The sequence below is a fragment of the Molothrus aeneus genome, chromosome 14 (genome assembly GCF_037042795.1).
Source record: "Molothrus aeneus isolate 106 chromosome 14, BPBGC_Maene_1.0, whole genome shotgun sequence".
Taxonomy (NCBI): domain Eukaryota; kingdom Metazoa; phylum Chordata; class Aves; order Passeriformes; family Icteridae; genus Molothrus; species Molothrus aeneus.
The window spans coordinates 733,521-747,406 of record NC_089659.1 but is presented as its reverse complement, the minus strand read 5'-3'; the positions used below and the strand labels follow the sequence as shown (position 1 = coordinate 747,406).

General features: G+C 61.8%; 1 protein-coding gene across 1 annotated transcript; it reads left to right on the top strand.

The window, feature by feature from the left end:
- The first annotated feature begins 4,689 nt into the window (after window positions 1-4,689).
- Window positions 4,690-11,195, top strand: LOC136562413 (tumor necrosis factor ligand superfamily member 10-like). Its single transcript, XM_066559223.1, has 5 exons — window positions 4,690-4,959; window positions 6,755-6,901; window positions 7,168-7,204; window positions 7,640-7,747; window positions 7,984-11,195. Exons 1-5 carry the CDS (start codon window positions 4,690-4,692, stop codon window positions 8,415-8,417), a joined length of 996 nt encoding a protein of 331 aa, XP_066415320.1. The 3' UTR covers window positions 8,418-11,195.
- Window positions 11,196-13,886: the final 2,691 nt, after the last annotated feature.

The following is a 13,886-nucleotide window of genomic DNA, read 5'->3' as shown; positions in this document are numbered from 1 at the left end:
CCAGCTCTCCCAGCCTGGCTCCAGAGGGGCTCTGGGCCTCAGAGCAGCTCCGTGGCCTCCCCTGGGCTCTCTCCAGGTCCCTCCTGTGCTGGGCCCAGGGCTGGGGCAGCTCTGCAGCCAGGGTCTCACTGAGGGGCAGAGGGGCTGAATCCCCCCCTGCCCATGCTCTGGGGCTAAAGCCACGTTGGCCGGGCCCTGCTGAGCTTTTCACCCACCCACAGCCCCAAATCTGTCAGCAGAGCCATGGAAATGCTCCCTCCTGCTTTAGGGGGCACAGACGGAGCTGTGGGACCCCCGAGCACAGCCCCCCCCCCCACCCCCCCCTTCCCGCGGGCCCCTGCCGGGAACCTGCGCTGAGAGCCGAGAAAAGCCGCAAGTCCCTTCCCGACCTTCCCCTAAAAGCTTTTCTCCGGGATTAAGGCGCGCCCGAGCCTGGAGTCGCCTTCGCGTCTTAAATCAGGCGCCAGGAAAAGCTTCCCAAAGCCAGGAGTGGCTCCATGAGGGGGGGGACAGGGGGGCCCGCCCGCCTCCCCCCGCGGCCCAGTTCGGCCAAACCTGCCCAGAACGGCCGGGGCAGAGCCGGGCACCCGGACGGGACCGACCCGTCCCGGCCACCCCGGCCCCGGGGCTGACACTCGCCTGTGACCCCCGGGGCGGCCGCGGCGCTGCCGGGGGCGAGCAGGAGGGGGAGGAGGAAGGGGACGGGGAACATCTGCGGGGCCGCCGGGCGACAGCTCCGCCACCAGCCTGGGGCAGCTCCTCTGGGCGGGACCGCGTGGGGCCTGCCCTCCGCCCCCTGCTCCTCTCCTCCTCCTGCTCCTCTTCTCTTTCCCTCTCCTCCCCTCCCCTTCCCTCCTCTCCCTCCCTTTCTTTCCTTCCCCTCCTCACCTACTCGTCTCTCTTCTACTCCACCTCTGCTTCTTCTATTTTCCTCCCGCCTTTCTCCTCCTCTCCGTTCCCCTCTCCTTCCCTTCCCCTCCACTCCTTTCCCTCTCCCGCCTCTCCTCTCCTTTGCTCCCCTCTTCCTCTCTTCCTCCTTCCCCTCCGTCCCTCTTCCCTTTACAGGACTTCCAAACCCAACACACAGAACCCCCCAAGGTGCTGCCTCCTCCCGTCCCTCCTCTACCTGCCACGGTGTAAAACCCCCAAATCCCAGCTCGGAGGCACCGGGGGAATGGCCTCACCCTGTTCCCTCTCCTCAGGATCCCACCTCAGCCACAAAACCCGGGGCTTTAACCATTTCCTGGAGCAGCCCTTCCAGCTCCCGGCAGGGCTGTGGGAAGGACGGAACACGGCTGGGGCGCTGCTCCTTCAGGAGATTCAACTCGGAATCTCCAGGCGGGATCGGGACAATGTTTTTCTCCTTCCCCAGGAGGTTGGGCAGCTTGGGAAGTGCGGGGGGCTTTGTCGCAGGGGAAAAAAAAATCCCGTGGGGATGTTCTCCGGGAGGACATCAAGAGGAGGAACGGGGACACAGGTGTGGGCAGGCAAGGCAGGAACCCACGCAGCCATCCCAATCCCACTAGAGGGAGCGAGGAGATCAGCTGTGCCAGGAGCCGCTGGGACCGGGGAGCCCAGCCCAGGGAAGGAGCTGCAGCAGAATTTGCCTCTCATTGCCTGTCATTGTGTCTGTCATTGTCTGTCCTGTCATTGCCTGTCATCCATCGCCGGAGTGCGGGGACGCTCCTGGCCGGGGCGTGGATGTCTCGGGAGCTGCTGTCCTGCCTTGGGATGTTACAGAGGCTGCTGCTCCTCACCCCTCCAGGGAAAGCTCGCATGTCCAGGGTTTTACGGGGCTCCTCCATCCATCCTGTCCCTGCCGAACTCCCACCAGCAGCGCAGGGAGCGCCCCTGGGTCCCCACAGAGCCCTTCTGCTCCTCTTTTCCCTCTCTCCCTATGCCTTGGCTCCCAACCTCCACCAGCCAGAGGCCAGGAAGGGCTGTGAGGATCAGCTTGTGCCCGTCCAAGCCAATGTCCTGTCCCACTTGGGTGACCACCCATCCCTCCATCCCTCCAGCTGGCACGTGTGAGCCTGGAGCAGCTCTGGAGCAGCTCCGATGCCACCAGGCAGGGAATGTCTCCACCTCCTCTGTGATAACAGGGACAAACAAACGCTGGCCCCAGCCCGCGGGCAGGAGACAGCCAGGGAAGGGCTGGGGTGCTCCCAAGGTTGGAGGGAGGAGGTTGGACGCCTGAGCCTCCCGCTGGAAGTGCGGTGTGATGAGGAAGAGGTTTTTCCCAAAAAACAGCACAGGAACTGATGGGTTCTAATCGAAAGACAAACATCTGAGGGCACATTCCAGGGAGGTTACAGCAGCTCCTGAGCCGCACGCAATGACTTCACATCGCAGGGGCTGCCATTTCCTAAGGGAGGACCGTGTGGTCAGCCCTGTTCGGAGTCATCAGCTGCCGAACCAGCGCCGGGCTGGGCTGAAAGGAGCCAGCCCTGGGACCTCCCCGGGAGTAGCATCCTGCACTGACCCAGCTCAGGGGGTCTGCCTTGGCCATCCCAGGAAACATGGAGAACAACTAAAATTGCACGTTCCACCATCCTGCCTGAAGCAAACTGAAGCGAATCCAAGGGACAGGCTGGGAAATCCCAGACACAGCTCCACGTCCATGTCGGCATCTCCTGCCTAGTTTCTCCCATCCCAGACTCACTGAGAGCACCAGGAAACCCCAACAAACCCCTCTCCTGTTCCCCTGCACTTGCTCTGCACCACGGGCCACTGAGGAAACAGATTTCCAGGCTCTGCCTGACCCGGCTCTCCCAGTGCACAGACCAGGAAACATTAGAAGTGAAAAACAACTCCTCAGCCAGGATTGAGGCATGCTTTTCCCCCTGGCCCCCACCCAATTTTCTCTGCACAGCTTCAGTTCTGGTCTGCCCTGACTCACAGACCAACCTTCTCTCTCCAAGAGAGCAGCCCCAGGCTCCAGTGTTCTGATTGCTCCTGGTTTCCCTCTGCCCCTCAGCAGAGCTCAGCCATGCCCCTGTCCCATCCCATGGAGCAGCACAGAGAGCAGTGGTCCCAGGTTCCTTCAGCACAAACATCTGTGTCCCAAATGGCAAATCATAGAATTGTGGAATGGTTTGGTTTGGAAGAGATCTGAAACCCATCCCATTCCACATTCCACCCCCTGCCATGGACAGCGACACCTTCCACTAGACCAGGCTGGCAGCTGTTCCCCAGATGTCCCCTTTGCAGCTCTTCCCCCCTCACCTGGCTCAGCAGGTCCTGAGCCCTTTTCCTGAGAACAACCAGGAGGGTTGAGTTGTCAGGGGATTTTTTTAGACACCATTAGTCACCTCTTTTCCTCCCAGATCAGCCCCCTTCCCAGACTCCATGGAAGACATCTCGCCCGGGGAAAGATCTCCATGCCAGGGCAGGGATGGGGCGCTGGCACTGGGTAGACACTGAGCTGGCAGAGAGGCAGGGAAATCAGTCCCGAGCCTGGCAGATGCTTTGGGGTGGGAGATCCCCTGCTCTGAGTTCCTGGGGCTCAGAAGAGCCCTGGCTTCATGGTGCTTCTGGGGACACTGCAGGGTCAGACATCCTGGGGAGGGGACAGTCCATGGGGCAGCCACCTCCATGATGGTCTGGGGGCTGCTGAGCTGGCTGGGGTCTGGGCTGAGGCCACCCACCCTCCCCAGGGCCCAGCAGGACAGGAGGGAGCGGTTCTGCAGGGATATCAGTGCTCCTGTGCTTTCTCAGGTCTCACTTTCATTTCACAGGTAACAGCACCTGGAGCCACAGACTCACCTGAGCACGGAGCCGCCACGGCAGCACCAGGGAACAGCAGCTTGTCCCATCTTTCTGCTTTCCAACCTGCTCCACGTTTCTATTGTGGAGCAATGGGAATGTGACCCAGCAGCAGGACAGAGCCTGGGGCTCAGCAGGGATGGGCAGCCCTGTGCCCAGTCCAGGAGGGCAGAGTGGGCACGGCCCCCCCAGGAAGGCCTCCAGGAGATGCTCAGCAGCTCTTGCCCCCCGTCCTACAAACCTGGACCTCTCTGAGCCTTTGCTGGTGGCCAGAGCTGATGTGAGGCTCATCACCAAAACCTGGCTCGGGTCGTGTCATCCAGCCCTAAGACCCTCTGTTCTCAGCCCTGGGGTCTTCTCACCTGGGGTCACCCCAGCAGCTCCCACACTATCCTGTGATGGTGGCATGAAGCATATTCATAAATCATGGAATGGCTTGGGTGGGAAGGGACTCTAAAGCTCACCCAGTGCCACCCCTGCCATGGCAGGGACACCTCCCACTGTCCCAGGCTGCTCCAAGCCCCAACGTCCAACCTGGCCTTGGGCACTGCCAGGGATCCAGGGGCAGCCACAGCTGCTCTGGGCACCTGTGCCAGGCCTGCCCCCCTCCCAGAGGAGAATATGTTCCCAATATCCCATCCATCCCTGCCCTCTGGCAGAGTGAAGCCATTCCCTGTGTCCTGTCTCTGTGTACCCGTGAAGGGGCTCTCTGGGGACACGCACCGTCCCCGCGGCCCCGCTGCCTCTCGAGCCGCAGCGCTGCGGCCACCACGGCCCCCGCTGTCCCCTCGGTGGCCACGGGAGACCCCTCCCCTTCTGCCACAGGCCCCGCCCCCCGCCCCGCCCCCCGCCCCGCCCCGCCGTCCGTCCGTCCGTCCCGCCGCGCTCGAGCCCGGGGCAGCGGGACCGGGACCGGGCCGGGCCATGGCCCCGCACCCGCCCGGCGCCGGGCAGTACCTGCGCTCCGACAGCGGCGGCTCCGACACGCCCATGCTGGCCGAGGGTGCCGCTGCCGGGCCCGCTCCCGGCCACTGTCCCGGTGCCGGTCCGGATGGCGGCCCCGGTGCGGCGCGGGGGCAGCGGCGGCGGCGGTGCGGGCCGCTGTGGGGCAGCGTGGCCGTCATGGCTATCCTGGCGCTGCAGATCGCCTCCACCACCGGCCTCTTCGTCTACTTCACCATGGCCATCTCCAAGGTGAGCTTTGTCCCGGGACCGGAGCGGGGCTGCGGCCCCGGGAGTCCCGGCGGCTGCGGGAGGGCTCTGCCCGCTCCCGGACCTCTCCTCTGCCCGCCGCTGGTCCAGGTGCGGGCTGCGGGGTGGGCACTGCCCCAGCGCCCCAGGGAACCGCGGGTCCAGATGTGGATTGGGGGGGTGGGCACTGCCCCAGCTCCCCAGGGAGCCGCGGGTCCAGATGTGGATTGGGGGTGGACGTTGCCCGAGCTCCGCCCGGAGCTGCAGATCCAGCTGTGCAGGCGTGGGCGGAGGGGTGGACACTGTCGCCGATGCAGATGTGGAGAGACGGCGCCTTTGTCCTGGGCCCTGCCTGGAGCTGAGGCTTGCACTGCGAGAGGGGGGCTCTGCCCTGCGATCCCATCGCAGTCTCCAGCCGCAGATGGGGGTGCGGGGGGACTCCCCTGGGCTTCAGGCCCCACTGACCCCTCGTTCTGGCTTCATCTCTCCCTCCCCCCATTCCCATCTCCTCTATACTCCAGGACCCCCAAATCCTCCTCACCCCCTTTGTGAGATGCTGGGACCCCCATTCCAGCAGCTCTTTGCTTGCTCCAGTGCAACCCCACCAGCTGTGCTGGGATCCCGCCATTCCCTACTCCCACGGGGTCAGTCGGGCAAAACCACTCCCAAACTTGGCCGTGACGGTCTGATCCTTTCAACAGCCTCGCCAGCCCCTCCCTTCAGCTGCTGATTCCGACCCACAACAACCCTTCAGCAGAGGGAGGGAAACGCCAGTCAGGAGATCCATGAGTAGAGGGAAATTCGGGGCTGGCAGCAGCTCCGTGGAAGCCGCCCTCATCCCTGAGGGTGCGGCAAGAAAAAAAAAAGGGTCCTGCAGTGCCAGACATTCCACAAAACACACCAGAGACAGGGAAGAAGGATAAGCTCTGCCACGGATGCAGGGCGAATAAACAGCCTGTCTGGATCCAGCGGAGCATCCTTCGGAGTGGGCTCCAGCCCTCCTTCGGGCTTTGTCTCCATCCCTGGGTCACATGAGGTCCCGCTGTGAGGGATTTACATGAAAGGCGGGGAGAGGAGGGGAATGGGGAGACACAGCCCCAAGGAAGAGGCGGAGGGAGGAGAAAACCGCTGAAGTGGAACAATTTGGGCTAATTTCAGCGGCCGGTCACTGGATCTGTGCTGGCAGTAGGGAGTCAGTCCTGGAGCCCCTTCAGGCCCTGGAAGGGGCTCTGAGCTCTCCCTGGAGCCTTCTCCAGGTGAACACCCCCAGCTCTCCCAGCCTGGCTCCAGGGCAGAGGGGCTCCCGCCCTCGGAACAGCTCCGTGGTTTTCTCTGGAGCCGCTCCAGCAGCTTCCCGTGCCGGGCTGGTCCCGGTGCCGCGGGCGGGCACACGCCGCAGCCAGCCCGGGGGAGCTGCGGGGGCGGCCCTGCCCGGACACGCACCCGCCGCGGGCACCCCAAGGGAACAGCCCCATCCCGGGGGAATGCGCTGCCACCTGGGCGGGCAGCTGTGTGCAGGAACAGCCTGCGAGCCCTCCCGCAGCCCTCCCGCGGGGAATGGCCCGGGGCAGGGCCGGCCGGGGGACCAGGAGGGCAGAGATGAACCCAGATCTGACCTCACAGCGCTGTGCTGTGGATACAGAGGCTGAACTGATCCCAATATCCTGGTTGTTCTCTGAGCGCCCGGGTGCTGGAGGAGCCGGGCTGAAGGAAGCTGCCCCCTGCTCACACCCCAGCAGGATCCCAGCTGCTCCCTCGCTCTGTCCCAGTTTGCCATCACGCTCTCTTTCCGTCCCAGCTGAAGTCCCAGGCTCCGGGCAGCGCAGAGGAGCTGCGGTGTCTGCAGGTGCTCAATCAGCAGCCCGAGGGCTCCAGCCTGGAGAAGCTGAGCAGCAGCCAGGGCTGCCTCAAGCTGGCCAGCACCATCAAAGCATATGTGGCCACGGTGAGCCTGGGACCAGGGGCGGATGGGAGAGCTCCTGGTTGTCCCTGTGCCTCAGTTTCTCCATCTACCTCACCAGAGCAGTGGGAGGGGGGAATAGCCAGGATGGTTCAAGGTGGGAGTGGGACTCAAGCCCTTCATGGGGAGGAGATGGCAGGGCCCAAAGACAGCGTGACAGGGAAGGTGATGGAGGCTTGGAGTAGGAGCTCAGGCATGGGGAACCCCCGTGTCACCTTTAACCAGGGAACTTTCTCTTCCCTGTGGCACAGGTGACCGAGAACATCATCCGCAGGAGCGCTGTGAAGGGTGAGTCCCTCCTGGGCCAGAGCCTGATCCTTGGGAGCTGTGATCCATGGAAACTGTGACCCAGGGAGCTGTGACCCAGGGGAGCTGTGATCTATGGGAGCTGGGATCCCAGGAGGCCAGCAGGGGGTGGCAGGGGCAGCCACTCCTGGGGCAAACTGGTGCTGTAAGCTGGGGCAGGAGAGGGGAGAGCCAGGATTGTCACTTGCCATGACAGGCACACGTTCCAGGAACGGGCTGGGGGATAGCCATGTTCATTTGTCCAGAGGCTGGGGAAGCAGGGCCGTGGCACTCACAGATGTGTTGGTTGATGATTGACAAGACTTTTCCATCCCTCAATAACCTTTTGCTCTGGTGGGTCACTGGGGCATTCCCTGCCCTGCTGGCATGGGTCCGGGTGGCCCCACACTTCTTACAGAATCTGTCCCTTTCCTGCAGAGGCCTGGCGGAACTACTTCAACACCTCGGAGGGGCAACTTCCTCCCAAAACAGCTGGGAAACCCTCAGCACATCTCACCCTCCGCCCACAGAGCCTGGCTCAGGATGGTGAGTTGGGGAACCCCTCTGGGCACTGCTGGGTCTCCAAGATGGGAACGGGAGAGATCAAAGGGCAGGGGACCAGAACAGTTTGACGGCTGATGGGGAGAGGTGTCTCCTGTTCACTGCAAGACCACCAAGCTCCAGCCCTCCAAAGCTGGATAAGGGGGAAGGAGTCAGAGCCACCCCCTCCCCTCGTGTGACCGTGTCAGGTCGCTCCCTTCAGCGACTCTCCCTTCCTGCAGGACGCTCCCAGCGCTCCGGGAATCTCTCCCAGTCCTGTCGCCACGCCATCACGCACTGGGGGCACGGCAGCCTGGTGTCCCACGTGCAGAACATGACGTACCGGGCGGGGCGGCTGCGCGTGGAGCAGCCGGGCAAGTACTACGTGTACGCGCAGATCTACTTCCGCTACCGCGGCGCCGGCCGCGACTCAGGCCCGCAGCTGGTGCAGTGCATCCAGTGGCAGCCGGCCCACAGCCCGCCCGTGCTGCTGCTCAAGGGCGTGGGCACCAAGTGCTGGGCGCCCGAGGCTGACTACGGGCTCCACGCGCTCTACCAGGGGGGACTCTTCGAGCTCAAGGCCGGTGACGAGCTCTTCGTCTCCGTCTCCTCCCTGGCCATCGACTCCAGTGACGCAGCTGCCAGTTACTTTGGGGCCTTCCGGCTCGACCTGTGACACCCCCTCCTCTCCCACCTGCCCCTGGACAGCGGCCAATGGCCCGGGTGGCCTAGGGTTCTTATGGCTGATTTGTCCCTTGTGGTGAGGGATGAGCCAAGAAGGACACAGGGGTGGCTGCCTGCAGGGCCCTGCTGTGCTCGGTGCCACCCTCCAGCCGTCAACCAGGAAGGGTCTCCAAGGGCCTACAGGGGACATGCACAAGGAGGGACATCCTAGCCCTGGTGGCACAGCACCTACCAACAGCTCCCTGCAGCAGGAAAGGCACCAGGGCCACATCTGCCACTGCAAGACAAAGTGTCCCCATGGCAGGGTGACACCCATGAGTCTGATGCTACCTTGGGCAGGGGTGTGGGTGCCAGGACCTCGGGCTGGAAGCACCCCGGGACACAGGGCTGGCACCCCTGGGGCACACCTTGTGGGGATGGGGCAGGTCCAGTATCGGCCTCTGAAAGGGAACGAAGGAGTTTCAGTTTGGGAGAGGAAAGCCTGGGGCGACAGCAGCGATGGCTGCAGGGAGGGCAAAGGGCAGGACCGTGACACCGCAGCAGTCGCCAGCCCTGGCACCACACCTGGCACGTGGCACTGGCGCACGTGGTGACCAAGCCAGGCTGCACAGGACCAGGAGCTCAGCACAGCTGCTGACCAAGCACCTCTTCCCGTGTGGATTTTGTCCTCTCCAGCCCTCATGGACAGCACAGTCCCCACTTCCTCACACCTCCAGCCCTGGCAATCCCTGCAGGATTCCAGCTCTGGGTGAGCCCAGTGGTCACAGCAAGACCTTGGAGGGACCAAACCAGCCCTGGGGTGATGGACACCAGCCCAGAGGCCAAAGGTGGGTTCAGACAGGGCAGAGCAGGGCCCAGCTGGCTCAGCCCATGGACACTGAGTGGGCACAGCCCCCTTCTCCAGCTCCCCCTGTACTCTCTGTATCCTACTAAGACTGGGGGGATTTTACACAGTGGCAGTGTGGGCTGCCACAGGCATGGGGCTCCCAGGGACGACAGAATAAAGCCTTGTACTCCAGCACAGGTCTGACCCCTTTGCACCCAGGACACAGCCCGGACAGGGTGAACCCAGAGCCAGGTTGGAGCAGGGCTGGGGCACTGCCAGAGCTCCAAACAGAGCCCAGCAGAGTCTCCTGCTCATCCTGCACCCACAGCACCTCCAGGGGCTCTGCAGCTGACAGCCCCCATGGACATCCGAGGCAGTCCCAAGGGGATGTGTTCTTGCTTCTCAATCCAGAGCCTTCATTCCCACTGGACTCAGCTCCTACAGAGATCCCATGAAATCTGAGCCCATCCCAGCTCCTCCCCTGCACCCATCAGCTCCCAGGGGGTCCCAGTGCTCCTCCTCTTTGAGTCTGGGATTGCCGAGTCCAGCCCAGGATGCAGCCAGGCCCCGGGGTTACCGATGGGCTGTTCCTGGGCTGTTCCTGGGCAGCTCCTGCTGTCCCTCCTGCAGCTTCCCAGGCCTGACTCCCAGCCCTCCACATCGTTGGCCGGGGCTGGGGGCTGAGCCAGGCAGTTCCCACATGCCCCCACCCCCAGCTGCTGGACATTCCCACTCTCCAGCCCCCATCTCCTGCAGGCTCCTGCCCCAGGGGGGTTGATACAACCCCCACAGCACGGTGCCACCCTGGCACCTGCACACAAGCACCTGGACCGGCCCCAGTGCAAGGGAAGGTTCCCCAGCTCATCCAGAACCGCCAAAAGCTCATCCAAAGCCAGAGAGCACCAAGAGCAGCCTCCAAAGGGGTGACAGGGCTGATCCCCTCTTGGCAGAGCCCCATTTTCCCAGTCCCCTTGGAGGGATGGAGGGAGCTGAGCTGAGCCTTGGCTCTGCAGCACTTGGCCCTGGAGCACACTGAGCTCTTGCCCAAAGCAAAAAAAGCACTCCAAACCCCTCCATTCTAAAACCATCCCCTCGCCTCCAGCTCTCATCCCCCCTCCTGCTGTCCCAGCCACCTCGGTGACCCACAGCAGGGCTCTTGACATCCTGAGGTCTCAAACACCCCCGGGAGCACCGAGCTTATCCTGCCTCTGGCAGCAGCCATGGGAGAGCAGAGCTGAAGCAGGGAGCAGGGGCTACAGGAAATGCAGCAGGTGGTTCCAAGATTTCCTTTGAAAGGGAGTTTAACACAGCCCAAGGGAGCCAGCAGAGGCCGTGTTTGCCGTGGAGGAAGAAGGGAAAGCAGTGAGTGGGGAGAGCTGGGCTTGGTGCCAGCGGGCAATGGCCCACCCTGCTTTCCTGGAAAGGAGAGGGCTCGTGGGTGGGTGGATGAGAGAAGGAGAACTCCAGCAGCATCAGGGCAAAGAGCAGCCTCAGCCTGTCTGGGGAGAGCCCTGCTGGAATTCCTCACTGTGAGGAACTGGCACAGGTTACCCCCAGAGCCTCAGCCCCTGTGGCCCCTCTGCCTCCCCCACTGCCCTCCCTGTCCTGGTGCTTCCAGCAGAAGGACTGGACACCCCCAGCCTGGCCAGGGCCAGGCTCCCACCTGGACAAGGGGATCGGCCACCAGCAGGAGAACCCAGCAGCATGAAAACCTGGCCTCCACAAAAACTGCCTGAGGCACCTGTGCCAACAGTACCTGTCCCAGGACGTGCTCCAGCACAGAAAGAACAAAGTGTGGAAAGACCTGGATGAGGACACACCACTGTTCTCTAAGGAAACAAAATCTGCTGTGCAAATGGAGTAAAGTACTGAAGATTTCTCATACAACTTTTCTGTTATTGTTAAAATTGTTTATTAGAAATTACAACTCACTATTTTAACGTGTGTATTGCTGACAAGTTCACTGTAACTCCTGCTCAAAAGCGAAGTCAATGGTCCCTAAACCAACTCTGCAGCCTCCTCTGCCAGCACCTCCCTCAGGCTGGGGAGAGCCACAAGAATAAACAACTCCCCATTATCCCTTCTGACCCCGTCCCCCAAAACCGAGCGCTCCAGCTCCCCAGGCAGCAGCACATCCCTGCAGTGTCAGAGCCTCAGAGCCTCCTGGCCCTTCCTTAACACCTCAAGCTGAAGGAGGACAGGGTCAGAAGGATAGTGGGGAGAAATTCCCTGTGAGAGAGGTGAGGCCCTGGCACAGGGTGCCCAGAGCAGCTGTGGCTGCCCCTGGATCCCTGGCAGTGCCCAAGGCCAGGCTGGATGGGGCTGGGCAGCCCAAGGCCCCATCCCAGTGCCCAAGGCCAGGCTGGAGCAGCCTGGGATAGTGGAAAGGTGTCTCTGCTATGGCAGGGGATGAAGCCAGACGAGCTTCATGGCTCTTCCAACCCAAACCATTCCAGAATTCTGCGATTCCCTCCTGCTCTAACCCAGCCTAGGAGGTGGGGGGTGATCACAGCACTGATAAAATCTGCACACTGACCTGATTTCCCATGGCCTCGCCCTGTGGATTCAATCCAGACACAAAGTGCTTCCTGCAGTTGCTGCCAAAGGACCCTCTTATCTCCACTGCCGAGGAGCTGCTTTTACCTCGGCCCAGGGCGTTCATAGCCCTGAGCTGTCGTCTCTAAATAAATCCTGGGCCAAAGGCTCTTTTTTTCCTTCTTTGTTGTTATAAACCAGCTCATTGCTATTTCCAAGTCTCCATCCCTGCCCAGACACGATCTCGTTTTACTTTCAAGTCCCCAGCCTGGCTCGAGTTCACAGAAGGGAGAGGAAATCCACGCCAAAATCCACGTCACCCCAGCAGGAAATCATTCCTTGGGACACTGTAAATAAAGCACACAAAGAGAGGCAGCAGTGGGATGTGGTGCGAGCCCAGCATCGCCCCTCGCTCTGCCCCAGGGCACCTCACCAGCCACCGCTCCCCCGAGGGGAGTTCAGCCTGAAAGAAGAGGGAAACAAAACAGAAGCCTCTTTGCTACAGCACGAAGGATTCATGGAGCTCCTTAAGCCCTCAGGAAAGCATTGATGCTGGGGCGCTGTGAGCGAGCAGGGGAGGCAGGAGGCTCAGCGCATCCCTTGAGGAATCCCAGACGCTTTGGGTCGGAAGGACCTTGAAGGGCCATTTAGTGCAGTCCCATCCCAGCTGTGCTGCTGCCAGCCCCTTTCCCGCGGCCCCACTGAGACCCCAGAGGAAAGAAGGGGATTTCTCTCCTTTCCAGGAGCAGTTGTTGTTCCCGGTGCAGCCCGTGGCTCCCAGCAGCAGCGGGGCCGTTCCCCGCTTCCCTCTCGCTCTCAGCAGCCCCGGCCCCGGCTCTGCCCGCGGCGGAGGGAGCTCAGCACAAGGGAAGGAAGCGCTGAGCCAGCTCCAGCCGGGTGCGGGCCTCCCGCACCACTCACCGTGCTTTCTCCTTTTATTCCCCCATGAAACAAGCTGGAGACATCGGGAAGGAATAATTCCGCATTTAAAGAAAATTCCTCATTTTGTGTCCTGTTCAAATCCCTGCACTATTCCACAGAACCAAGAAACCAGACTGCTTTGGGTTGGGACTTAAAAGATCAGCTCAGTGGGATGCTCAGAGTCGGCTCCCTGCAGTCCCATCCTGCCCTTCCAGCATCTGACAGCCAAGTGCATCCAGCCTTTGTCCCAGAGAGGTCACCAAAGTCACGGGCCATAAATGGGATATTGCAAACCCTTCCCCTCCCCCCTCCTTCCAAGTCACTTATCCAGTGGATGCAGTGGATGGACCTCTCCTGCTGTCCTGAATCCCCGTCTGTCTGTCTGCCGAAGGGAACCACAGGGCTCCTCCTGGAGTGAAGCAATGGAAGAGCAAGAACTGGACTGGGCAAAGCCTCTCTCAAGAGCTGCAAGTTTGGCACCGTGAGGATTCCAGATCCTGCTGGCACCCAAAGGGAGCCTCCCTAAAGCCCGGCCCTACTGGGCTTTCCCTGCCCTTCCCACTCCCACCCTCCCAGACTGAACTTTCTCCAGACAGCATCCCCAGGAAACATCTCCCACTGAAAAAACCATCCATGGGACAGACACAGCAGCAGCTGAGGAGAGCCAGGAGCTGCTGGGTAGGTGTTCCCTGCCCCAGGCTCCCATCCCCATTTGGCAGAGCAGCTGCAATTCCCTCTGACAGCTGCTCCCTGCCCTCCTTCCCCAGGAGCAGCTGGAATGAGCCACCAGCCAGCTGGGATGGTCCATCTGGGATAACCCTGCACATGGGTTTCCCTTTTGGCACCTTACCTTTGCACTGGCTGCTGCAGCCTTCCCACAAGGAGAGGAATCCACTCATGGATCATGGATCTAATTGAAGCAGGACCACATTTCCCAAAGCTGGGACCCTCCTGAGGATAGTAAGGTGAGGAGAAAATAGAAAAGCTTTGTGTTTCTGGTATCCCAGGTGTGCCACAGGAAGAGAAGTACACAGGACAGGCATTCCCAGAAAGGAGCTCCCAGGGGATTGGGAGAAGGCAGCTTCTTCCCTGAACTCAGCCCCCACCCCCAGGAGCATCCACCTGCCCTCCAAACAGAAAAAAAAGGGCATTTAAAGGCAAAACTGCTGCTGGCACGGG

Coding starts and splice junctions, on each gene's coding strand:
- LOC136562413 (XM_066559223.1), top strand. CDS start 4,690: ATGGCCCCGCACCCGCCCGGCGCCGGGCAGTACCTGCGCTCCGACAGC. Junction 4,960..6,754: donor TCACCATGGCCATCTCCAAG/GTGAGCTTTGTC, acceptor TTTCCGTCCCAG/CTGAAGTCCCAGGCTCCGGG. Junction 6,902..7,167: donor TCAAAGCATATGTGGCCACG/GTGAGCCTGGGA, acceptor CCTGTGGCACAG/GTGACCGAGAACATCATCCG.